Consider the following 27,691-nt stretch of genomic DNA (forward strand, 5'->3'; position numbering starts at 1 on the left):
TGGTGAAAGGCTAATTATGATTGCTTCCACAAACTAGTCCTTTTCTCTGGAATTACTGTCTTTAGTTTATTCACTTTTTATGACGCATCCAGATGAAGTTATTGTCCGATTGTTGCTGCCTAGTGTTTTTGGTTTTCTCCTCTCATCAGGTTTCCCCCCAGATCTGATTTATAAGGATCCATCTGTAATAACAGGGAGGTGAAGCACATGCATGTCACAAAATCTATTGTGACACTTACTTCTTTGCCCTTAGTTTGGGCATGACACCATACTGTGACAGACAGAGAAGGAGAGCAGACTGCCAAATCATGGCAAAATTAGAGTAACTGAAGTAAAATCCTTCTGGCATTTCCCTGTAGCAGAACTCTGAAAGATACTGGGTTTTCAAGCTATTGCCTAAGAGACTGAGCTGCGAACCCTTCTGCCCTGAATTTTCTAAATTAGATTTAGACAGATCACTATCTCTCACTTCAAGGACAGTCCATACACTGACCCTGCCCTGGTGCTTCAGGCATTGCAACAAGGTGTTTTCACTTTGTGGGGCTCCTTGCTACACCAAATGGCTCACTAACATGCCCCCTCTTACCCAACAGCACATCAGCGCTGTTGCCACCAACCTCTTTCTCTTCCTTCCACTCCTTCAGATTTAAAAGGAAGAGAAAGGAGTATAAGAGGAAGTGTGGAGGAGAGGAGAGGAAAGAGTGTGACACTCTAGCCTACATTCTCTTCTCCTCTATAATTTCTCTTTTGACTCCCTTCTCCTCTTTTTAAAATAGTGAGAACAGGAGGAAGAGAAGGAAGTCGGTGGTGGTGAGCAGCAACAATGCACCATTGGGCTTCCTGGGGTAAGCAGGAGCACCAGATGGAAGGCAGTCAGCTAGGGCTGGTGGGGTGGGTTTCCCCTCCTCCCACCCATCCACTGCCTGAAGCAACAACTTTATGAGCAGCCCAGTAATGTCAGCCTCAGTCCCTCATTTGTATGTGGGATGGAGATAATGATACTGACCAATTTAATAGTGTTTGCAGAATATTGAGATTATGCATGTGAAACCATTTGAACACTCTACATGCTAAGTATTATCAGTTGAGAGTAGCTATTCTAGTTGCCATCCAGAAAGAATCAAGCTTCATGCTGGCTGCCCAGACATATTCTCATTGACTGATACTTCTGGTCTGTTTATATATTTAATTTGTATCATGCTTTCCCTTCATTTTATTCTCACAATAACCCTATTAGGTGAGTTAAACTTGACCGGTTTAGGTGAGTTAAACGTGACCGACTTGACCTTGATTCAGCCACTGAATCAGGGTTGCAGACAGAGGGAAAACTTAAGGAGATGTCCCTCACTTAAGTGGGGGGGAGAAAGACACTTTTGGGGGAGATGTGGGTTGTCAGGTTTGGAGAGATTCTGTAAAAGATGGGGGCGGGACTCTTCAGATGCTTGGTGGGGGGGGGTCTGATTCTGCACCACTGCACTGAGTTTCACAACTAGGTGCAGGACACCTTAGTCCAGACCTGCCCAACTTCGGCCCTCCTGCAGATGTTGGCCTACAACTCCCATAATCCCTGGCTATTGGCTGTTGTGAATGAGGATTATAGGAGTTGAAATCTCAAAACAGCTGCGGGGCCTAATTTGAGCAGGCCTGCCCTAGTCACATTCAAGATTCTACTCCACACACCACTCTGGCTTTCTTCAACATCTGCAAACATCACATCATGCCTGGCCATGATGTTTTTCTCCTGCAGGTCAGAAGGAGAAAAAACCCACAGAACAGGAGGGAGGAGAATAAGTATCAGTTGATTGGTCCCTGCTCTGTCTCAAAAAGGTTTTGCATTAGCAAGCTTCAGCTTCAACACACGTTTTAAATCAATGTCAGACTCTGCATGGAGTAGCAAAATGTCACCCACCTCCATACATAATTTTCTTGCTCACATATAATTTCCTCCACACTTATGAGAGCAAACAGAATTTGACTACAGTGCAAAATGGGCAGAAATATGTATATCCATATCCAATTAACTGAAACAGAAAATGCAGCTTTAAAGGATCCGTCCTGGGAAAGAAAAGGAAAAAGAACCTGTTTTTCTTTATCTCAGGTTGTGGAAATAGCACCCTTAATATTAATACCTGATGCAACATTTCAACTATTTTAATTCCCTTGGCTTAACACACATGATTGGTAAAGTGACATTTCTGGTACAGGGCTAGAATTCTATGAGCAGGCTCTCGGCGTATATCCTTTCTTTTTGTAGCTAGTAATTTAGTATTTGGAATGCCATTTGCGGGGGGGGGGGGAATTCTCCATCTGCAATCCTCCTTTGGATTGTGGGCTTCCGTGTGTCATGAAGAATTCGTAGCCTGAGACAAAGTAGATGGGAATGTCCATGAATATATCTTGCAGTACAGATGGCAGCGAATGCTTTGCATCTGGATGCACATCCACATTCAAGATACACAAGTATTTTTCGACCAGTGAAGGATCTGCCTTATAAGAGCTGAACTCTTGCACAGACCTGCACAGCCTGTGACCCACCCAGGCAAATAAAACCCAACAGTAACGCATAGTTGCCTGTCAGGTGCTTGACAACTTCCCCATTTTTGCTATTGCAAACAGGCAGCAAGAAGAACAGGAAGTTGACTGCTGGAAGTTCAAGAGATGATAATGCATTCATGTTATTCCTTTTTATTTTCTTATTAAATAAAAATATTAAAAGAAAAGAAAAAAGAACAGAAAGTTGATGGAGCCTCTGGAAGGCTTCCTGACATGAGTGGTATGCTCCACTCAGCTGGAAAAAGATAATATATTGGGCAGGCCTAGCCTTGGGGGAATGAGGTATGTGGTGAGTGAGTAGTGTCAGCTGTTTGCTATGCTGCAGTATGATTTCAAAAAAAGACTGGGTAGCACCCAGACTACCACCTTTGTATTAGAATGTTTCATGTGCACAGTGTTTCTCCTGTTCCACCCTTCCCTCTGCTGTCTCCAGTATACGGAGGGTCCCCCAGCTCTCAGGGACCTACTTTTGGAATGTTTAGGTCATAGAAGAGGGATGGGGCCTGGGAAAAATTGTTGTTGCACATGTGAAATGTTCTTATGTGAAAGTGTTAATGTGGATGCTGCCCATGGATTTCCACAATCTGCAAGAACTGACTGCAAAATTATTTGCTTGATTGGATCAGAATATTCTGTGAGTAGATTGTTCTTACAGCTTGATCCAAATTCACTCCCCATGTTACTGTTTTGCTTATAGCAAAATTTAGACCCACGAACACTTATGCATCCCACATAGATACAGTATTGTAACCCACTTCTGGGATTCCTGGTAGAAAATTGTCTGAAAGCAAAATAAAGTGGTCCTCATTGCCTGGGATCACAAAAGGGGGCATTTAAATATGATTCTGACAGATCATATAGATGCAGTCACTGCTCACCAAGGAGTTTTCACACACTCCATCTGTCACAATAAAGGGCATCTTGCTAGTATCCTAAGAGGCAGAGGCAGTCACTCAGGCACCTGCACTTATGCCTACCCACCCCCCCACCTCCACCATACCACCCACTGGGGTGAAGCACAGCAAAAGAGACTCTTCTAATTCTGGAAGAGCTGGGACAGCATTGATTCCTTGGGGGGCTTGCAAACTATTTTTCATCTTAGCCCCACAAAAGCTAGAGATATATTTCTATATCATTCTCATATGTAGAAGACATTGCATTCACACGTTGTTATTGTCAATATATATTTCCCTGTTTAGTTTGTGGTGGGAAGAGATGGAGTCTGCGGAACCGTGTGTGAACATTCCCCTTTTGACGGAATTGTCCTGGTACAGTGCATTGAACATCTGCTTAAGCACATGTAAGTCACCTTCGATGGTCTACAGCTACAAGTGCTGGCTTTGTTTTTGAAGGTGTCCATCTTCTTGGTTAAAGGTGTCCTTTTTGACCTTCCTTATTGTCCTCAGCTGTTTGAATTATGTGGTCCTTTCAGTGACATTTTGATGTTCACTGATGCCCAGATGTCATGGATTTTTTAATGAACATTTGATTGTGTTTTATACATTTCTTTTTTAAACCTTGCAGAAATTTATTTATTTATTTATTTATTTATTTTTTAAATACTGCTCTTCCAAAAATGGCTCAGGGCAGTGGTGTCACAGTGGTGTCCTTACAGGGCAAAATTAGACGCTTGCAAAAGGATGTTGCATGTTTCCCTTTTGAACCCCTTCTTGAGGCTTTTTGTTTCCTTGGCACTGAAAACAGCAAAGGTTTTTGTAATGGTGATGAAATTATTAATCTTTAAGAACAGCTTCTACAGTCTAACTTTCAAGCACACTTGTACAGCTCGAGAATCCTTTATTCGGACTGCTTGGGACCAGAGGATTTCAGATTTTTCCGGATTTCGGAATATTTTCACACATGAGATATCTTGGGCATGAAAGGGTGCTGCTTTGCCTCTCTGGCCCCTGCCCTGCCTTCAAGTGCCCTTTAATGTGCCTGCCCATGTGGGAAAGGAAGAGGAGCCGAGGCTGAGGAGGGGACCAGGCAACCACCATTGCAGACGGGGCCGCAGAGCTCCGCCATTGCAGACAGAACTGTTTTGATGTTCTCTCTGTGAGTTGTGGGCTTTTTGCTGCTTTGTTATACAGTACTGTATATACTCTGTTAGCTGCTGAGTTGGGGCTGGGATTGATTTGGGGGCTGAGGGGGGGGTTGTTTGAGAGAGGTTGAAGCTATAAGCATTTATTTCCCCTCTCGGCGTGGTGTCCAGATTTTGGAGCTTTCCTGATTTCGGGAGTCCAGATAAAGGATTCCCAACCTGTAACAGCAAAGCAAAAAATCTTTCTAGTTTCCACAGTTGGTAAAATGACCTTGCAGACTGGTGGTGAGAGCAGTGCTTTGCTCGTCTGTTGGGTAGCTTGATTGTTCCTGCAAATAGACTTATGCTTTATTTCACCAGTGGATGCCACCAATTAGGGCCTGATATAATCAACAATAACTACTCTAAGTGTAACGCTGTGTAGAAAGTCCTGAGAAATTTTATTATCTTATAGAAATTTGGCTTCCCTTGAGAATTCTTAGATGTGTTTCCTTGGGAGAAATCCTGAAAGGTGCTTCGAATTTCACTTTTTAAAAAATGTGCCAACTCTACTTAGTATTATTTATTCAGAAGCAGAGGTGGGCAGATGAAGCAGTAAAGCTGTAAGTGGCTCTAATAGGGCCTTCACTGACAGGCTCCAGTTCAGCGTCAACAAAGCTTTTCTGAGATCTCCAGCCATTACAAACTAATTAATTATAACTAGCTGTTTTTAAAAAAAAAAAATACAGGAAAGAAGGTGCAAAGAAATTGGTCAGAGCTGATTCAGTGAGTGAACTTCCTGCTCCAAGGAGACTAAGGTGGAAATGTTCTCCAGAAATTCAGGGACACTTGGCATCATCAGCAGAAAAACTTCAAAGGTAGATACAGAATAATATACACAGAATAATTACAGTTCCAGCTTGCTTTTTAACATTAGGAGTCCAAGCTTTCGTTAACTTAAATGAAAGGTGAATCAGTTAAAATTGTATTAACTAAATTTTGTGGGGGTTAATTTAATCAGTATGGGGAAATATTAACTGGTACTGCAAAGAGGAAGCTTCTGGTTGCCCATTAAAAAGTTAATTTGTTTCCCTCCAAAACTGTCATGGATGGTTGAGGCAGCAAGCTCCTCTGACTGGTGGGTGGAGGGAAGTTAACAACTATGACTGACATCTAGCAAGCACCCAGAGGGAGGAGCTAGTACAAAATCTTCCCTCCCTATTGGTTGAGTGAGTGGCCTGACTGAAGTGGGGTGAGAACACAATCTCCTATGGGGGGGGGGATAAAAAGTCCTAGAAGGTGGAGCAAGGTTTTGTGTGGAAGATCTAGGGATCTTTCTCACAAAACCTTTCTTCATCACCTAGATCCAGTATTAGGAGGTAGATGTAACCCTTTTATTTTTACTTTCTTTCCCTGTCATTTTTCCTTTTGACCCTTGTATTCTCTGTTCCTGTTTAGTATCCAGTCAACAAGAAGTTTTGATTTGGAGTGTGCTGGTGTTGCCTAAGCACTCTGAGGAAACCCCTCTCCCACTTGCCTACCACTTGTACACATTACAGATATCCAAGGGTGGGATACATCTGGGGAGTCTTGAATTAACAGGGCAAACAAGTCCTCCTAATAGTATCCTCCTAATAGAAGGAGGTTGTGGCAGCAGACTAGGGGAACAAATGGTTGGAGTACTGGGTAATCAGCTTTTTAATCTGAAACCTGCTGACTACTTAAGTAACATCAATCCCAAAATTTAGGCGCACCCTAACTCTCTCTCAACTTAATGCTCTCCCCATGGCTGTTTTAGAGGGGAAGTTTAAGGGGATTCCATACTCTTTACGATTATGCATTTGGGATTATGCGGCTCAGGTGCTACAGAATCCACCGCCCATGTAATCTTATTTTGTGACTTTTACAAGGATATTCGTACACATTTTATCACACCAATTTTGAAGAATGTTCCTGGCCATACTTATAACTTTTATCTTGATTTCTTGCTGTCCAACTTTAATGCTATAATTTCTAATTCGGTTGCCAAGTTTTGTTATATTGTTTGCAAATCTTGAAACGTATTCATGTGATGTTATCTTGTCTGGTCGATGACTGAAATAAAGTGATTCTGATTCTGGTTGGAGTAGGGTGTGTGGGGCTCTAAAGAGCTAAGGTTCACAACTTCACAACCCCCTCCCATTATTCAACAGGTACAGCTTACAGTTAAAAGCACACTTGTTTCTGTTTTGAGGTTGCCTTGATTCTGGTTTGTTAATTTAAGATAATAAAAAAGAATATTATAAAGATGGTCCTTCTTTCAAACAATGCTAGCTTTTGTGTATTAAACTGTAAATTCTCACACTTCCTTTAGAGTTTTAGGAATATTGAGGTTTGGCTAATATACAAGCTTATTTAAATTTTCATTTGAGCAGCTGAAAGACAGAGGAGCAATCAACGTTTCTTTAATTGACTGACAGCCTTAAAGGAAACCCAAAATTGATTTAATTATGTCCTTGTTTTGCTTGTTGTGCACCGCCCAGAGCTAAAAGGTAGGGCAGTATAGTGAGGGGGGGAACCCAAATACAACTGAACATACATTTTTTTCAATATGTCCTACATGTTATGAGCCACATACCTGGTAATAATTTATTTCACTGCCCATCTATATTGCAACAGATTCCTAGGAAAGCTGAAGATGCCCTTTATGTTACACAACTTGGGTGCTGTACCAAATGGTAACAGAGTGCAGGGCTAAGAGTCAAACTACACCTGAAACTAAAAGCACTGCTGTGTTTTCAGCTTTCTTTCAAAAAACAAAACAAAACAGCAACCACAGAGGGAGCAGCCTGAACTGGACTGGTATTAATGTGGGTAGTCTAATCTCCCTGCAATATTTCCCCAACACAATCACCCCCAGCCCACCTAATCTCCTATTTGTCCCAGGAAAGCTCCTATTAGTGCCAAGAGCAGTTTTCTGCCCTGGGCAAGTGGTACCTCCAGGGAAGGGTGATTTTTATCAAGACCAAAGCACAGGAAAAGGTAAAGTGTGCCATCGAGTCAATGTCAACTCCTGGCAACCACAGAGCCCTGTGGTTGTCTTTGGTAGAATAAGGAGGGGTTTACCATTGCCATCTCCTGCGCAGTATGAGATGATGCCTTCCAGCATCTTCCTATATCGCTGCTGCCCAATACAGGTGTTTCCCATAGCACAGAGGGGAAGGTTAAACCCTTCTTTCCCATATACATCATCCCAAACCAGATCACACCCTTATGCATCCTATTTAGAAGAACAATGGAAGAACGATGACAATTTTAGCATCACATGTAATTTGATCCAAAGAAGCAACAAGTAGGCATGCCATCAATTTCTGCATGAGACCCCTGCTAACTTGGCAAAGAGGCCCCTTTTAATGTGGTGATTCTCTTTCTTTAGCAGGGGGAGAGTAACTGGCCCTATCCACCCCCAGCACAGTACCTCCAGTGACTGTTGCTGGTGTCTAGCTTATGTTTCTTTTTAGACTGTGAGCCCTTTGGGGACAGGGTTCCATCTTATTCGTTTGTTATTTCTCTGTGTAAACCGCCCTGAGCCATTTTTGGAAGGGCGATATACAAATCGAATAAATAATAAAATAAATGATAATAAATAAATAAATTATACATAATTTACAGCTGCAGCAACTGGGCTGCAGCTGTAACCATGGCAGCACTGCACCAGAACCAAATGAGGACTTACTGGAATTTTGCTCAGTTGTGCCGTGGATTCAAAAGGTTTTGAGGACATTGTTGGGCATGCACCCATGCTTCCTGCTGCCAGAATGGCACGACAACAACATTGGAGCATTGTGGTTTAGGAGGTGTGTGGGCACATAAAGTGGGGGATCCACCCCAAACCCAATACGTTCCGTGGGGGGACTTCCAGCATGAAAATCTGAAAGGGAATCTGGGAACTGTCAGAAATTCAGGCAAAAGGTCCAGCTCTGCTAAATTCATTTCCAATTGGAACCCCGCAGTTTCACCAGTCTCTAACTACAGGCATGCTTCTAAGCTGTTGAACAGAGATAACTGAAAACATAGACTGCATTTGCAGCTTATCTTTAACATAACATGGGGCCAGAGAGCTACTAAACCAAATGGAACAGAAGCATAAATGTGAGGGTTAAGCATCTCACAGGATTGTGCCTCTAAATTTGCCATGGCACTCTAATACATCTCAGTATGTTCCTGTCACATAAATAATGACTGCAAGCATGACAGGAAGTAAATTGGATACAACATTTAATCTTTGCATAAAATGCAAACAGCAGCCTCTGTTTGTACACATGGCGTTCTCTAAGCAGACCAATGGCTCAGTCTAGACTTAAGGTGTATGGAGAGAATGTATAGACAAGAGTGACAGTAAACAAGAAATAGTCTAATTTGGTTAGACAATTTGAATTTCAGTATTAGCTTTTTGCATGTTCCCATGCTGCCACGACAAAGGCTGCTTCTCTTTAATGGCATTTTTCAGCTCACAACAGGATCATATGGCAGCTCTGAGCAAGACATATAATACTAGGGATTTGAGGTTATGGCTAAGATCCAAAGATCACCACGGGTAACCCAGTTGCTTTGGTATACAGATCAGGGTAAGGGAAAGGTACACGAAAAAACATTACATAAAGACCTCCCATTTTCACTTCTATTGTTTGCCAATTTTCTAGGATGGTGAAGAATCTTGATTTTCTTGTTTACAAATATGAAAACTATGGAAAGGAGTTTATCAAGAAACAGAAGATGAGCCCAGATGCATACATCCAAGTAGCACTACAGCTGGCATTTTACAGGTATGTAAACCCAAATCGTAGAAGCATCAGCTATTATTTGAGGTGCACAATTAAATAGTAATTTAGAGGCCTCTCAGCAGGACAGTAACCATGATTAGGGAGTCCTGAGCACAAGGGCATCAGTAGACTGCCTCTCAAAAACATAGTGTGAGGCCTTCTTTTTTTACATAAAGACCCCACATTCATGCTTTGTAGAGGAGTGAGATCTTTTGATGAGCACTCAACACTCAGGAAGGTCAGAGTCCAGCTGCCATAACATTGTCTGCTGCTGGCAAGGGCAAAAAGGCAGTATCACAATGTCAGGACATGGAGTAAGATGTAATGGAGGGGGAAGGAAAAATTTGTGAAATGCCGGTTCCCACCGCCACACCTGCGTGATGAGATGGGGGTGGGGTTGTGCCCCCATCACCTGAAGCAGGCACGGCGCCACCATCTTTGCTCCCCCTCCACACAGCCAGGACTGGCCAATCGGGGGAAGGAGGCAAGTCAATTGTGGCCCAGCTGCCACCATTCGGATCAGTCGTTCCTTTTTCCTTCCACTCTTGGATGAATACACCATTGCACGGGGGGCACCACATGTGCTAGTTCTTCACCTGGGGGGCAATGACATCAGTTTGCTACAGGGCAAGGCCTTGATACTGCAGGGAATCAAATATTTGTGTGGCTTGGCTACGCAGTGGCCAGACATGTTGTTGGTCTGGTCCAACCTGCTTCCATGGCTGAGCTGGAGGGGCCAGGGCCCCCACTGTACTTCAATAGGGCATGCAAGAAGGTGAACAGGGAGATTGGGAGAGCGGTCACTGCCTTGGGTGGAAGGGTTATCCAGCATCCTGACATCTGGGTTCAGGACGCTTCACTGTACGGGGGGGGGGGATGGAGTACATTTGACTGATCAGGGCAATAAGCTGTTCTTCTGGGACTTGCAACAAGGTATTCAAGAAGTACTAGCAGGGTGGGGTAAGTGGGGCTAAAGAGAGGTTTGCCCCACTTTTGTGGCAGGAGAGTGCAGGTGTTGGGTAGGTAGATTAATGGTGTTCAGCTGGAGGGCCATTTGGGGTGGGGGGGGCCAAGGAATAGCCCTTTGGGGGTTTTGCAGCCCGGAGGGCTGTGAATGGCTCCCACCTTGGGGGGGTGGCTTGACTCACCAACAGAGTTTGGTGGCTTGGGTTGGGGGGTGGGTCGCCCCCACCCACCCAGCAGGGGAAAGCCTCATGGTGAGAAGAGGTCAGGACATAGCGCCTGACTGAATCATATGACCGAATCACAGCACCTGGCCTGGTGTGGGACAACCCTCCCTAGAAGGCAGTCCCACATGGGAGGAGTACCCGCACTCTGATTAGTTAGGTACCTCGTTGCAAGTCTTATTCTGCTGTATATTAATAAAGTGGCCCTATTTTACTCCAACTAAGTGTGTCCTGACTTCATTGGGTTCTGGGGGAGCAATGGCTGTAAGGGCCATGAGTTATCACAACTAGATCTCTATCCTTCTATCCTTGCTGTGCCTTTATCAAATCTTGCCCTTGGCTTTGAGGTTTCTCATTTAATGTCCCAATGTGTTGGTGCTTGATCCTTGCAACGTATAGGGCACAACAAGGCAGGAGCATGGCAGGACACAAAATGCATGCTGCTGATTCCTATAAATTGGGAGGGGGGAGGCAATTTAGTGTAGCACTAGTGGATGTGATGGGGGGGGTTGAACCCTTCTCCTACCCACATTTTTCAGTTCATAATTGGGAGGCGTGTAGTTATACATCTCCTACAAAGGTTAATTCAGGTCACAAAACCTCACAGAAATAAAAATGGCTTTTTAAAAAGCAGTTTTAGGGGGAAAGGGTGGGCAGGTAGAAGGTTCATTTCCTTCTTTTTACCTACCCTTGCTGTCTTTTAAAGAACTGTGCAACTATACAGAGATTTGGTGACAAATCCAATTCTCTACACAGAGGCCATCTCTGCCTTCACATCGTTTGGCCCACCCCCCAACCCATCAGCCAATACTGCGGGCAGGAGCAGTCCATCCACTTCTGTCATGCTATTTGTTAAAATTTGTAATGCAGCAACTGTTTGCATCTGGCAGGGAAGAAAACAAAACGCCCACTATTAGCCATGAGCCCACTCTGCATTAACAAGCTGAAGAGTAATAGGATCTAATTAGCAGACAAATCTAAAGTATGGATGCAGACAATCTTCTTTGCTATCAGCTTCTGAATGGTAGCAAACATTCCATGCTTAAAGCATCATGAATTTAACTGGGAAATTAAATTAGAGGCCCCTGAGCCCAGTAAAAGAGCAGCTTTATTAGACAGCCAACATTTATCAGTGTAGCATTAAATAAATGGGGCATATGAAGATGGAGGAGAACAAAAGCCATTCTACAAAATTAAGGTGTTCAGCTGCAACTCTGTAACCCACGTTCATTTTTACTGTACTATTATTATTTCTTGTTTACACAGTCAGACAGGTGTTATTGACTGGTTTGTTTTATCCAGACATCGAGTCCTTCCCAAGGACCTGGGATGGCTGAATTTTATTGTCAATGTTGTTGCTGTTATTATAGATATCGTTGCAGAATATAGGCTGTTCCTAGTAAAGTTGTTTTTTGTAATTGGCTGATGGTTATTTCTGTGGCCCCTGTGGTGTTGAGGTGCTCTTCAAGGTCTTTTTGAATTGCACCCAGGGCGCCAATTACCACTGGGATTATTTGGGTCTTTTTCTGAAACAGACTTTCAATTTCAATTTGTAGATCTTTGTATTTGGTGATTTTTTCTATTTCTTTTTCTTCTATTCTGCTATCCCCTGGTATTGCTACGTCGATTATTTTCACTTGTTTTTCTTTCTTCTCGACTACAGTTATATCTGGTGTATTGTGTGGCAGATGTTTGTCTGTTTGTAGCCGGAAGTCCCATAATATTTTTACATCTTCATTTTCTTCAACTTTTTCAATTTTATGGTCCCACCAATTTTTGGCTACAAGTAGCTTGTATTTTTTGCAGATGTTCCAGTGTATCATCCCTGCTACCTTGTCATGCCTTTGTTTGTAGTCAGTCTGTGCGATCTTTTTACAACAGCTGATTAGGTGGTCCACTGTTTCATATCCTTCTTTACAAAGGCGGCACTTGCTGTTTGTGGTTTACTTTTCTACTTTTGCTCTTATTGCATTTGTTCTTAGTGCCTGTTCTTGTGCAGCCAGTATTAAACCCTCTGTTTCTTTCTTCAAGTTGCCATTCTTAAGCCATTGCCAGGTCTTGGTGATGTCTGATTTTCCACTTATATTGTGCAAATATTTATTCGATTTTACTGTAGTAAAAGGCTTCAAATTATATTACAAAGTCATTGCTACTAGTTTAAAAATGTGAACATATGAAGCTGCCTTTTACTAAGTCAGACCATTAGTCCACCTAGCTCAGTATTATCTACAGTGACTGGCAGTGGCTCTCCAGGATTTCTAGTGAAGCCTTTTCCCAGTCCTCCCTGAAGATGCCAAGAAGGGATGGAACCTGGGGCTTCTGCATGCCAAGCATGTGCTCTTCCACGGGGCTAAAGCCCCTCCCTTAAAAAGCAGAGGGCAGCATTTAAAAGAAAGGGAGCTACGTGCTCACGTTCCCATACATAGTTCTGCCTGCTGCTCTTTCACCAGCTAAACTTGTATTTTCAGGGCTTTCTTATACAATCATATAAAATCTGTCCCTACCCCCATTTTAGCCTTTGTGAGGAGAAATATCCCATAAGCCCCAATTCCACCAAGAGATTGTGATATCCCATCAGTATGCAAGAGATTATAGGGTAGGGATATTTAGTCTGTTTCTAAATCTTTCTATTTAGAAATAGACTAAATATTCTATTTCTAAATATTTCTATTTAGAAATATACTGCTTTTGTACATGGAGATTCCATCTAGTTATCCTGGCTGATAGCCATCAATAGACCACCCGTCTATGAATTTCTCCAATCCCCTTTCAATCCCATCTGAAGTAGTGGACATCATTGCACCTTGTGGAAGTGAAATTCCATACATACATAAATTATTTTGTAAAGAAGCAATTTCTTTTGTCCATGCAGAACCTACTGCAAATAAGGTTCTTTGGGCAACCCTGAAATCTATTAATTTTAAAAGAGGGGGGAGAAAGATAAGATCTCTCTCCACACCAGTCACAATTGTTGAAACCTCTGAGACAGGTTGTCAAACCTATGATACCTTGGTCATAGTGTTTGTTTGTTTGTTTTTGATAAAAACTGGAGGTATATATATTTGAAAGACATATAGATGTATTTTCCCATTCAGCTCATAGAACAATGAGTACGCACTCTACACACAACTGTGGGATAGCCAAGTGATAGCCTCCCGGCCTCCCATTCTCGCCTTGTGACCAGTCAATCAGGACTCATGAATGGGACAAGGCTTTCTGGGCAATGGTGATGTTTCTGGGATCCCCCTGGGAGTTTCACACCTGGCTTTTGGTTCACATCTCCTCTGGAATGGAGGTGTGCATTCACATATCAGCCAAATTTACTCCAAAGTCCCTGTGAGCTATTGGGGAGCACTTCATACACAATTTGGGTTTTTCATCATGCATTAGAGTGTAGTCCGATTTATATCAGGGGTTAAAAAATCCACTTTTTGCATTGGCTTTTGGGTGCAACTTCAAACTCGCAGTAAAGCTTCACAGAAAACCCCCAGTTAAGGCTGCTGTCTGGGAAAGCTCTTGTACCTGTCAGCTGTTGTGCAAGCTGAATTAGGAATCCCAGGTCAAACTGTATGTTATTTAAGCATGGACTATGCAGCTCTATGCTAGGTTCATTTCCTTTTTTTCTGTATAAAATAATGTGTGCATAGTGACCCAGTCCAGACTAGGACTCTGGCAGAGGGATGTGGCTTATCTTTGCTCCCTCCATTATCCTAATCCAATTTGGGCCCTGGAAACATGCTATTTTGCCTGGGGTGGAAGCTCCTATTGGTGCCACTGAGAGCTTTTCTCCCAGATTGAATAGCAATAGCACTTACATTTATATACCGCTCTATAGCCGGAGCTCTCTAAGCGGTTTACAATGATTTAGCATATTGCCCCCAACATTCTGGGTACTCATTTTACCGACCTCAGAAGGATGGAAGGCTGAATAGTGCATGCAAGGGTCCTGATCAGGCTGGGACAGGAGCAAGGGTAAAGGACAGGTTCCCCCACTCCTCACCGCAGTTCTTACCAGTGTTCCCTCTAACAGGGATTCCCAGATGTTGTTGACTACCACTTCCAGAATCCCCAGCCGCAGTGGCTTTTGTTTGGGGATTCTGGGAGTTGTAGTCAACAACATCTGGGAATCCCTGTTAGAGGGAACACTGGTTCTTACCTGGATTGGCTCCTGCACAGTGCTGTTTTACACACAAAATAAAACAAGCATGCAGTTGAATAGCGCATGCTTAAAGTAAATGTTTCCTCATTCCTTCTTGCAGGATGATGTCATTGCCTAAACATTGGCCAGAGATGGGGAGGACCAAGGCTGCTTGGACCTCCCAGTTCCAATGGGCATAGTGGATGCATCTGACATGGTGCCTTTAAATCTTAAAGGCACACTTTCGCCCCTCTTACAGCATACTAGTACATCTGGCACACAGTACAGAAACCCCTGCTCTGTCATGCCCCCATTTAGTTGTAGAAAAGTGTGCTTTTCTGTTGATTTAAATAAAAGCTAGTTCCCATTTTGCACGTACATGATTAATCACACAGCAGTTTTATTATGTGGCATAAATGAAACATTCCTTGGACTTACAGCAAATGCTAGTTTTACTAGCTTTGCTGTCAGACATAAAGGATTTCTTTACCAGTGCTGTATAACCAAAATGAATTCAACCATATGTGCATCGATCCTGGCATTAAAAAGGGGTCGCCGTGTCTATCTTTGTATAGAATTCTATTAGCATAAAAATGAAATATTATATAAAATAAACGCCAAGGCTACAACACAGAAACCCAAAGAGGCCATTTTTCTTTCAGCCCATTGATTCCTGGAAAATAGTATTTTTAACTATTTACTTGTCACTCTTCTGTAGATTGTATGGGAGATTTGTTCCCACCTATGAAAGTGCTTCCATACGCCGGTTTGAAGAGGGAAGAGTGGATAACATCCGATCTGCAACTCCTGAAGCTTTAGCTTTTGTAAAAGGAATGATTGATAAAAGATCATCTCTACAGGTATGTCCCCCGCCATCTGTTTGCTTATAGCTGATGGAAGTCTAAACTGCTAGAGCATCGCCTGATAAGCCAAATGAAATGAATGGGAGTTCTCTTCATTACAGTAGGATAATTTATCAGTGGATTGTGCCCTAATTTTTATTTTTTTAAAAAGCATCATGAACTAAGATTGATTTTCTTACATCAGTGGTTTTCACACTGTTCTGAGAACTCTGGGGTTCCTAGGCAGCTGATCAGAGGACAAGTTACCAGAAGAGACACTTGCTCACTACCTTCCCATCTTCTCTAATGCCAGGTCAGTCCAAAATAAATCTGGATGATTTCAGACTTATATTGGATCGATCTGGCATTACAGAATAACAAGATGAGGTTCTGTGGGTAACTGGCACTGCTCTCCAAGGCCAAAGAGGTAGTAGGCATGCTGGAAGGGGAAACAGCAATTAAATTTCTGAATTCCCTTCCCCTGTAATGGCCCACTGACCTACCAGCGCCATATCTTCGTCAATTCCCCATCACTACTGGAATAACTGCCCCAGAGCCATCCCCTGCCTCCACATCTCTGGACAACCCAAGACACATCCCTGTACCAGGCCCAACCAATTACTAGGTGACAACAACAACAACAACAATACTGTAGTCAGTAGGAGTCTTTCTTTTAGGAGTCCAGAATAATATGTTCGGCCCTTGCCCTCAGTCCCACTCCCAAAGGCTGCCACCAAAGACCAGCCCACTTCAGCAGCTATGCCCCCAGCACTGCTCCCCCTTATATGGGCTAAAAGTTTAAAAGCCCTAGAGGCGTGGCTCTCACCCACCGCATCAGGCAAACCCAGCCCATGTGCAAGCTGTTATAGCAATTAAAAGTGAGCAAAACACCAGATAGCAGCCCAAGGGAGACATGCACAGAAGCCACAGCCAGAGTCCCTCTCCCAATCCAGAAGGGACGGGGTGCAGGGGAGAGCCAGATGAAATAAACTCCTACCCAACAGCATCTCTTCCAGTCAGCTGTTTGTTGCAATCCGTGATGACATAACTAATAATCCCTCATTAGTTACATGGAATCCACCCAGAAAAACAACAAGGAGGAGTCAGGCAATTATTTGAACAGGTTGATCATAGGGTTTTGGAGCCACATTAGATTTTTAAGTGCTCTTCAGTTTTGACCATAGTAATATAGATCATCACATGATAACTGAATGAGTTTAAAAGAATTCTTTTTTAAAAATCACCTAGTTATATTGTCATCATCCCCACCCTTTAGCTTGTGGATCTGGACAAGCTAGTCTTCCCTTAACTGGCTCTTTAAGTCTTTTATCTTAAAGTAATGTTTCATTAGCTCAAGTCAAATAAGAAAATATGCAGTTTCTGAAATAATGAATGCAGTTTGCTGATGATGTGAAAGACAACTGGGTTCCTTTTAAAAACATTTATTATGGGTCAAACTTCATGTTAACACACAAATATAGGTAATAATCCTATAGGGGGAAGCATCTTGGGAGGTGCCATTTAATGCAGAAAAATAGCAGGCAAGAAAAGAGTTAAGCCCCTGCACCAGCCTCACTCAAAATCGCAGCCTTCCAAAGCTGCTTTTCTTAACAAAAAGGTCTGCCAGGGCATCATTACACAGATGTATTTGCATGCAAGATGTACTTTGCCCCTAAGTAAAGCAATTCAGTACTGCTCACTTTACAAATGACACCAGCAGGGAGCTCTGTGGGCTGATTCTGAACACACCCACAATAATTTTTCTAGGGTAATTATCCCATCTCTCCTCATACGATTTAAACTCATTAAACTCTTCCATCTATGAAAGAGTATAATACAGTTTGGTGGTTTCTTGAAACCTTTCTAATCTCTTTAAAGCTGGGGACAGCTGTTTTTCAGGGGGTTGTTGGTGTATGATAGAGGCACAGTTTATTGTGATGTACCCTCACTTATTTTGTCCCATCATCATCTCTGCCCAAACAGGATTAGTAGGTTTTAGAAACACTATACAAATCTGTGAAGCCTGCAGACAGAGACTGTAGGGTGTGTGAGCAACACCAGTCACAAAATGCCTCTGTCATCATACCTTCAACTCAGAGAAAACAAATATATAGCCATTCTCCAGCCTAAAATTAGAATTACACATTATGACCAATGTGTGGCCAGTACCGAAAACAACAGCCCTATTTTATCCTCCTCTTTCCCTTAGTAACATTTAGATCTTTAAGGTGATTCGAGTTGCTTCACTACTTGGGTTCTGCACCTGCGCAGTAGCCTTCGCGGAAGGATTCTAGAGCTCCTCAAGGTGCTCTGAGGTGTCATCCTTCTTGTGCATTGCATGCTTGATATCTTTGGCAGCATAGCACCTGCTGCTTAGTTCTTTCTCTACCACTGTCATGTGCACTTGGCTGAGCACTCGCTCTTTGTTTGGCCTTGGTTCCTGGAAAAAGAAAGTAGAAAGAATTGCTGATTTCTCAGTTTGACTACAAATCATTTAAGGTTTTCTTTTTGCATATCCCTTAGACTTGGTTTTCCTCTTACTTCCACTAATGGACATTAAAAAGACGTTCAAGAGCTGTCCTCTTTGTGGCAGGACACTCCCATCTTTGGACAAACACAATCAGTGTATGCTGTATTTGGGGGAGCACCATGTTGTTTGGGTTTGTAAAATTTGTCTCTCATTTTCCAAGCAAACAAGAACAAGTAGAGAATTAAACTCCAGGCTGCTCTCTACAAAGAAGCCCTTTGCCCCCCCCCCCCCGCCCCCAACTCCTATGGCACAATCTCAGACGTTGTCAATACAGTCAACATTGAGGCTTTCTGATGATTGATGCTCTAGCCCGACATTGATATCTAGCTGCTCTTCAGAGAGCTTGCCACGTCAGCGCATGTGGACATAGAGTGCTCTGTCTTTAAGAAGCCTAAAGATGTACCCAAGGAGGATAATCAGAAACACCATAAGAAAAGGAGGAATAAAGGAGATTACTCCTCATCACATTCCTACTCTAAACATCAGAAATCCTTCTCTTCGGCGTCAAATACAGCCTCAATGTTGATCCCTCTTATGTTGAAGGACCAATATTGATCCCCTCAACATCGAAGAATGTACATGATCTGTCTGCGCTTAAGATTCCAAAAGTGGAGGCTCTACACCTCCTTTTACTCCTTCCCAGTCTTCAACAACAGCCCAAATATTGACCCCAGTCATTTTGGGGCTGGGATTCATACACCTTCCCCTTCAACTCTTCAGTTCTCAAAACTGACTGCCGAACAATCTTCCACCGCACATCCAGAAGTAAACTTGGACTCCGAGGGAATCTGATTGTCACCCCTCCTGACACTGACTCCGGTTTTGACATTGGTATCAGTGCCAATACCCATGGACCCACTGTAACCTCCAATCTCGGCCTTGACTATCAAAACTCCACTGTTCTTATTACAACCAACACTGATCATTACCATGACTCCTGAACCTGAGGTTACAATCAACACTTGTAATTTAGCTGTTGATTTTCCCTCTAATCCTTCAGTGTTGAAAGACTTCCCATCATGATAAGATATAGAGTCCATCCCGGGTTCCACCCACACAACACTTTCAGGTTCTACCTTTAAAGGATTCTCTTTACATGGGTTGGATACAGAGGAGGACCTTGGATCTGGTTCAGTACCAGTTCCTAAAAGTTCCTCAGCCTCTCTTGAGAGAGTGACCCCCTCTTTCCCCCCATCTTATGTACCTCAGTATCCTTGGAAGGAAAAGTTCCATCACTCTGGTTCAACCTATTCCTCCTTCAAGAGAAGGATGGGCTATTGAAGCACCCCAGGGGCTTTGGATCTGGGCTATGCATGCAGGTGGGGCAGATTTCAAGACTCAAGTTACATGTCTTTACCTGCCTTGCCATATGACTGTGATGAGTTCAGATTCTGGAAACTTAAAAAGCTAAGATCTACTGCTGCCACTTTGCATGACAGACCTCTAGAAAGGCAACAACTATCCACATTTAAGAAGCCTGACATTCCACCACATGTGTCCCAGGCTGCCTTGGATTGGCCTCAGGGAGAACCAAGCAATAAACAAACTTCTGTACCAACTCTCCCTAGATCTCCAGAAGCGGAGATTATACATTCACGAAACCAAGATAAATCCCCTGCCCCTGACAAGGAAAGATCAGACAATGAATATACATCTGTCTCTGACTCAAAAGACAATTCTTTACAAACAGAGAACCCTTCAACCTACCCCTAGATGACAACATACCTAATCAACCCTCAGATTCTCCAACTGAAGAAACAAAACTCTATCATATCCAGGTTGCTGAATGGCCAAGGTGCTGGCCAATGGCCAAGGTACTGGGTTTGGAACTTCCTACACCCTGGAAGTTACAGATCCTGTATACAACTTCATGGCATCTTCCACTGCATCCCATCTGGCTGCCTTGCCTATATTGCCCACCCTTGCTAATTCTGCAAAATCGGCCTGGGGCACCCTTGCCATCTACTTCTAAATGCCTAGAAAGTCTCTATAGAAAAGAAGATTATACCTTTCTCTTCAGGCACCCACACATAGCACGTTAGTGGTAGACTGTGACATGGGGAATAAATATGGTAGGAAACATTCCGTGCCAGTCGATAAAGAAGGGAGAAAATTAGACACAATGGGGCACAGATCCTATTCTGCTTCTTGCCTATCCATCAAAATTGCAAATTACATGGCCTATATGGCCAAATAATTATTCTATATGAGACAATTTCAAGGAAGATCTTAAAGATGTGCCTGACTGAACCTGATCTAAGGTTCAGATCTAAATTCAAAGAAGTACTTCTGAGGTCCACTGATATCACCGGGCAACATCTCAGTACAGCTAAACACCTTACAGAAACAGAATCTTGCTCCTGAGCAGAAGCTATCTCCTTTTCACGCCACACATGTTCTGCATCCTTACAGGCTGATATGAAAGGCAAAATAGAGCACCTCACCTTTGATGGTGATGGTTTGTTCAGTTCACAAACTGATGATGCGATGGAAAAAATGAAGAAATTGAAATATATTGCTAAAATTTTTACTTCTAAAGCAACACCTCAGTCCTACTCCCCAAAATATAAAAAAATTGGGAGGCAAAAGTTTCAGTACACTAGGTCCAATCGTAAGGACTACCATCAGCCTTTTCAATATAACCAAAGACATTCTACAGTCCTGAGCAGAAACAACAGCATAAGTCAAAATAGCAGGACCAATCTAAACATCTAATCTTTGACCATTTGATCACAGGCCTCCACTATTCTGGACCCCATTCCAATATCAAACTAGCCCCCTTTCCCCCCTACTTGGAACCTTATTACCTCAGACCAATGGGTGAAGTATCATTTCCATTAGATACACAATAGAATTCACTAGTACCCCCACCTTTGTAGGGATAAAATATACCCATTCAACTCCTATCTTACAAATGGAGATAAAAAACCAGCTGGAGGAAGAGGTAATAGAACTTGTTCCACAGGAGAACTTACGGAATGGTTTCTACTCTAGATACTTCCAAGTTCCAAAAAGAGATGGAGGCCTGTGACCTATACTGGACCTCCACTGGTTCAACAGATTCATTCAACCATGGAAGTTCTGCATGATCTCACTACAAGGCATTCTCCCCCCAATGACAGAGAAAGAATGGCTTGCGACATTGTACTTGAAAGACCTTACTTTCATATCAGAATAAGGCTGAAATACAGAAAGTACCCAAGATTCATCCTGGGTAATTAAGCATTCCAATAAAAGGTACTGCCTTTTGGCCTCTCAACTGCACCTCGTGTCTTCACGAAATGTACTGTATGAGCACAATCATTGCTCACTTGAGAATCCAGGGAATCTCTGTCTTTCCATACCTGAACAATTGGTTGGTCACTTCACCAAACAGAATTTCCCTTTGTGCACACATCCACTAGATCTTAAGTCTCCTAGAAGACCTAGGAGTCCAAATAAACTGGAAGAAATCTATTCTTCAACCACTACAGAAAACCAGTTATATAGGGGCTGTACTAGGCACTCAGTCAAAAAGAGCCTATCTACCAGAGTAAAGAAGGCTTGCATTAATTAATTCAATTAATTGCATTAATGGAAGGCTTGCTTTAATTGCAGACTTGATCTGCTTCAGAGCTGATCCCAAACAAAGGGCAAGTTCCATCCAAAAACTCTTAGACTTGATGGCCTCTTGCATTGCGAGACTAAAAATGTTTCATTTTCAACTCTGGTTTCTGTCAGTGTTCAAACCAAATGTAGACAGTCAACAAACGTGGCTAGTCATTCCACAATCCATGCTGAGCTCCCTTTGCTGATGGACTCTAGAGTGGAATCTCTGAGGATATTCCTCTCCAAACCCTGACTCCCACTCTAAGAGTGACAACAGTTGCCTCCCTGAGAGTCTGGGAGTACACTGTGTGGGTTTCCATGCTCAAGGACTATGGAACACCTACCAAGCCTCATTCCATATCAGTTACCTGAAACTTCTGGCTGTCCTGTTGACTCTCAAGTCATTCCTACTTCTAAAGAATTGAACAGTTCAAGTTCTATTAGACAACACTATAACAATCACATACATAAATCACCAAGGGGGTATAGTCTCCAGATTTATTTACAGTCTAGCAATCCAGCTATGGGACCGGAGTATTCAGCACAACATATTCCCTCTGGCTCTACACGTAAAGTGCAAAGACAACATCCTACCATACACCTTCAGCAGAGAAATATAAATATGTCAGCAGCATGAATGAGAAATCAATTAAGCTGTGCTCTCCAAACTGTTCAGTCATTGGGAAACCGCTTGAGTGAACCTCTTTGTGTCTCATACCAACAAGAAATGTTGCCTCTATTGCTCCAGAGCTGGCCCGGGGAAGGACTCCCTAGGTGTTGCATACCAGATTCTTGGAGGAATGAATTATTCTATTGGTTCCCTTCCTTCCCAATCCTATCCAGAGTCCTTGCCAAGGTCTTGCAGGAGAAGACACGCTGCATCATATTCACACCATGGTGGCCTATGGTTTCCTCTTCTCTTACAACTCTCTCAAGGGTGTCACCTTCGACTTCCGTAGTGACAGGATCTTCTATTTTAGGTGGGGGAGGGGTCATCCACCACAACCTCCAAACCTTGAAATTAATGGCAGGAAAGTCTAATGTTAGATAGTATTCTTCTGAATGTGCATGTCCACTAGGCATAACTACAGCTGAAAATAGAAGAGGTTCTCGAATTGCACCTCTATGAAGGGCTTTGACCCTCACCAAACCACTATAAGAGAAATCCTCCTTTATCTTACCTCTTTAAAGAATCAAAATTTATCTAACTATCCTATTAAGGTCCATATGGGAGTTCTATTGGCCCTTCACCCAGGCTGGGATGCCAAGACCGTCTTCTCACACCCAGCCTGTAACAAGTTCCTAAGGTGCCTCAACAATATGTTTCCCCCTATAAGACCAATTTTGCTGTGGATTCTCTCTTTGGTCCTCTCTACTCTAACCGAACCGCTCTTTGAGCCCTTGGCTTCTACTACCTTTAAATTGCTAACCTTGAATACTGCCTTCCTAGTGGCTATAACATCTGCAAGGAGAGTCAGCAAAATTAGCTGCTTTAAGGGTCAATTCCCCCATACCAGATTCTTCCCAGATAAGGTTGTACTGAGAACAGACCCCTCCTTCATACCTAAAATACTGTCTGATTTCCACATTAAAGAAGACATAGTCTTGCCTTCTTTCTTAATGAATCCAAAGACTCCCCTAGACGTTCGCTCCATGCCATGGATGTCAGAAGAGCTGTCCTCTTTACATCAGTAGAACCAAGGCTTTCTGAAATCTCAGCATCTCTTCTTAGCCTATAAAGGAAATAAAAAAGAAAATCCTATTTCCAGGCAGAAACTATCACACTGGCCTGTAGAGCTTATATATCTGTGTTATTCACTACAAAGGTGAAACCTCCATCTGTGATTAAGCGACACTCCACCAGAGCAGTGGCTACTTCTGAAGCCCACATATCCGGCATTAGCTTAACAGACATTCATAAGGCAGCTACCTGGTCTACAAACTTACCCTTAATCAAAAATTATGCCATTAACATCCGAACAGCGGCTGAGGCCAGTTTTGGTTGGCAGTCTTAAAGAAAGTGCTTTAATGGCATCCTTGTACCGTCCACCATTCAGTGAGCTCACTGATCACCCAAGTTGTGAAGGAACATGAATCACCTTAAAGATAAACAGGTTGCTTACCTGTAACAGATGATCTTTTGGTGATTTGTGTTCATTTACAACACCTGCCCAGCCTCCCCATTGCTTGGATACTTCACCTTAAAATCTACTTATCTTTCATCCACAAGCTGCATCAAAGAACTTCACAGTGGTCATTCAAGAACTGAGCAACAGGCACTCTGCTGCCAAAGGTACCAAGTGTGCACTGCGCACAAAGGACGGAGCTGCTGAGCACCTTGAGGAGCTATAGAATCCTTCTGTAAGGGCTACTGTGCAGGCACAGAACCCAAGTTGTGAATGAACAAGAATCACCTAAAGTTATAGGTAAGCAACCTGTTTTTACAGTCGAAGAAGAGTGAGAGTGGGGAAACTTGCAAAGAGACGGTGACATCACGTCCCACATTTTACATCACAAAATAATGTTCACAAAATATTATGGGCGGGGGCGAGGTATGGGCCTGCTGCTTTTGGTGGTTGCCACACAGCAGCCATAATGTGTAGCTCTGACCTTGGTAATCAACATCACTCTGAAATTACATGGTTGCATCAAAATGAGATAAAGCCAGGAAAAAATATTGTTTTGATACACTGGTTGTTCCTGATTCCATTCAGCCACCATAAAATATTCATCAGGCTTTCAAACACAGCCTCCAGCTTAATTATTTTCTCTGACCTTAACATATTCAGGTGCAGTTTCCTACTTCGTGAGGTATCCATTCATTTTATGTGCCCCACCAAAATAAATATTTTGGAATAGCTAAAGTTTCTTGCTGGCTGTTTGGATCTCATTTACTTCAGTGAGATTAAAGTAGCCTAGCCACGCAGGATTGTAGCCAAAAATCAATTGCCATGCAATTAATGGAGGCATGTTCAACATTGTTATATTTCTTCTTTGTTTGCAGGACTCTGAGAAAATGCAGCAATTTAAGGATGCAATAACTGCTCAGACCAACTATACTATTTTGGTATGCAAACTATTATTCTGTCTTGATTAGAACCCTGTATTTTGCACATAAAAACACAATAGTATAACAATGAAATTAAATTAATTTCTTCAAAGGTCAAATAATGAATTAAAGAATTCCATGAGTCATTGTGTTAAGTTTCCACAACACTTAAAACATACAAATAAAAAACCCTGCCCTGTCTTTGACATATGAAACATATGATCTTCCACCTGCAATCTGAACTGGTGGTATCCAATGAGAGCTGGATGCCATTATTATTTTGGTCATATAGACTCCATTCACACTCACTAACACATAGAATTTACTTGTGATCCTATAAGAGCCAACACATTTAGCTAAAAAAAAATTTTTTAATTGCTTTATGAAATGTGATATACCAATATATTTTTATGACAGTCTAAGGCCATCCTCACAACCATAACAGAGGTGAGGAGGAGGGCAGGAAGGAGGGAGAGGCAGGCATGGGCCTACTTTCCCCCAGACGATCGGCAATGTCCTCTTCGGCGCGCCGCCATGCGCCCACAATCCACACTTCTCCATGCAGCACGGATCTCTGGAGGCAGGGACTTGAATGCACCGTGTGATGAGCGCAGTACATTGGGAGTGCATTCCTCTGGGAGTGGGAATCCCCCATTGCATGCGTGCAGCCCATGCATGCTCATGACACCAAACCTGGGGTAAATGGTGCTTTAACAATCCAGGTTAAAGCCTGAGCTAAATTCCTGGGCTTGCGGGGGAAGCAGTGCCAGGATTGCCCACAATTCTGGTGCTGCACACAGGCAGCCAAACCCAGGCAGGGCTGCCCAAGCCTGGGTTTGGCTGCTCGTGTGCACAGCCTCTCTGTTTCTTTGTCTCTGGAATTATTTGGATCAGGGACTGTCATTTATGCATTTGCATCACAAAGAGCAGTGAGGTGCTACATTGACATAAATGACTATGAATGATCAGACACACAGATCAGTGTCTAGGACAACTCTCTGTGGCCAACTCACTGTGGGACACCTCAATGCGAATCTCCGACAAACACTTCAAAGCAGCTCCCTGCTCTCTCTCTTCGTTCTCCAACAAACCCGATAGTGCCCCGCACTTCAAAGCAGTTCCCAGCTCTCTCTTCACAAACCAGCCAACCCGATAGTTCCCCACAGAGCAATCCTGCGCATGTTTACCTGGTAGTAAGTCCCACAGAACTTAACGGGGCTTACTTCAGAGTAGATATACATAGGATTGCATTGACACTATAGCTCTGTTCAGACATTATGTTGTATGAGTGTGCAGATGTCTGCCCTCTGCAGATGTGTTTTTGTGTGAACGACTGTACCTGTGTTTATTTGAAAAATGAACCGGGGTACAAGTCCCTCAGATGCATGGTACAGATAAGATCAGTGTTGATCATTTATATTTCTTCATTCTCTTACCTTTTTTAAAAAAGTAGCACACTTTTAGAATCTGTGTAGCTCATCAGTGGAATGAACATGATGGCAAGCCTATAGCTTGAAACCAAATTAAGGTTGCCAGCTTTTGAACGAGCCCCTAAAGCTGGGCTTACAGCCATTTGATCTGTGGCAATTAGGAGGAGATAATCTTCATCTCCATGCTGTGAAAAGCTTCGCCTGCTAATTCCTTCCTATGAAGCTTGTGTAAAAGGCACAAGAATAGGCTAGCCAGGCTGGGGTTCTTTCTAACCATGTGACAACCCTCCTAAGCCAAATAGCTTTGAACTAAAGAGGGAAAATACCCATCTCATTTTAAAAAGAAGAAGAACATGGGTTTCAATTTATTGAATTATTCCTTTGTTAGAGAAGCAGTACAGCTACATTAAACTTGTAGCCTTAAAAACATTAATTTATTATGTCCCCCTCCCCGCTATGTGTCAACTCACCCTTAGCCCATCTCAGTCTCCTTCTTCAGACATGACATTGATCTATGTTGGGAAAATGTCATTGCTAAAAGCCTTATAAATCATGTTGGATAGCAAAATATTTCTGTTGATCCTCAAGTCCACTTCTTCTTGATGAGGGGAAACCATGGTGACCAGTTCTAGGTTTACAATCCTTCCTCACAACTCACTGAACATATGTACCAATGAATGTGCCAGCATTTATCTCCCGGGTACGTTTTCCTAATGAGACCTGAAGAACCCTTAGTATAATTCATCAGCTTAGACGTTAGCAAAGAGGAGAACCTTGCCGAAGTTCTGTTCTTCTCCCTTCATTTCTGCTGTGAATTGGGATGTTCGGATTCTTCCTTTGCCATGAATACATTAGGTGCCTCTCAGCTTCAGCCCCAACATATACAATAAGGGGATAGAAATACTTGTAAGGATTACTGAGATAGGTGAGAAGTGGTTTGAATATTCCAGATCTGGGATTCCCAACAGGGATTACTCGAAAGGCTCCCAGGGGGCGCTCAGAGTCCTCCAGCCTCCCCATACTGCAGCTGCACTATTTTATTCCCCATCTGAGGATTGCTGGCCTGGAGCTGACACATCCTCAAAGCTGTGTTCACAGCTGAACGGGAGGGAGGAGAGTGAAGACCCTCCTCCTCTGCTCATGATTGGCTAGCTACATGATGAAGCTCATGTAACCTTCTCCACAGCCTGACTGAAAGGCTTCAGGAAATTAGCACTGAGTCCTCCCACTGAAATTAATGGAATAGGTAAATTTGCCCCATTCATTTAAATAAGACTGCTTATGGATAACTTAGTGTAGATGTGAGCCAGTGACTGTGGTAGCCTGGCTCCCTAACCCTAACACTTAAATTTGTGTATACACAGACACAGACACAGACTTATATGTTAATGATAAATTATATGTTTATAATTTTTTATACATTTGATTGTTTTTATTTTGTCAACTGCCCTGGGGTCTTAGGACAAAAGGTGGTATAAAATAAAAATATAAATAAAATAAACATGTTACAGTTATGAGACAGGCTACTCCAGTCACTGATTTACTGTACATG

The 27,691-nt window shown here is 42.8% G+C and overlaps 1 protein-coding gene across 1 annotated transcript in view; it reads left to right on the top strand.

Moving 5' to 3' along the window:
• CHAT (choline O-acetyltransferase) overlaps window positions 1-27,691 on the top strand; it is a 79,934-nt gene that overhangs the window by 36,505 nt on the left and 15,738 nt on the right. The window contains exons 9-13 of the mRNA XM_053305776.1: window positions 3,753-3,853; window positions 5,323-5,451; window positions 9,256-9,378; window positions 15,419-15,560; window positions 24,665-24,727. Of these exons, the coding sequence (XP_053161751.1) occupies window positions 3,753-3,853; window positions 5,323-5,451; window positions 9,256-9,378; window positions 15,419-15,560; window positions 24,665-24,727 (558 nt within the window). The remainder of the gene's footprint in view (window positions 1-3,752; window positions 3,854-5,322; window positions 5,452-9,255; window positions 9,379-15,418; window positions 15,561-24,664; window positions 24,728-27,691) is intronic.

Source organism: Hemicordylus capensis, chromosome 3 (genome assembly GCF_027244095.1).
Source record: "Hemicordylus capensis ecotype Gifberg chromosome 3, rHemCap1.1.pri, whole genome shotgun sequence".
In the NCBI taxonomy this organism is placed as follows: Eukaryota; Metazoa; Chordata; class Lepidosauria; order Squamata; family Cordylidae; genus Hemicordylus; species Hemicordylus capensis.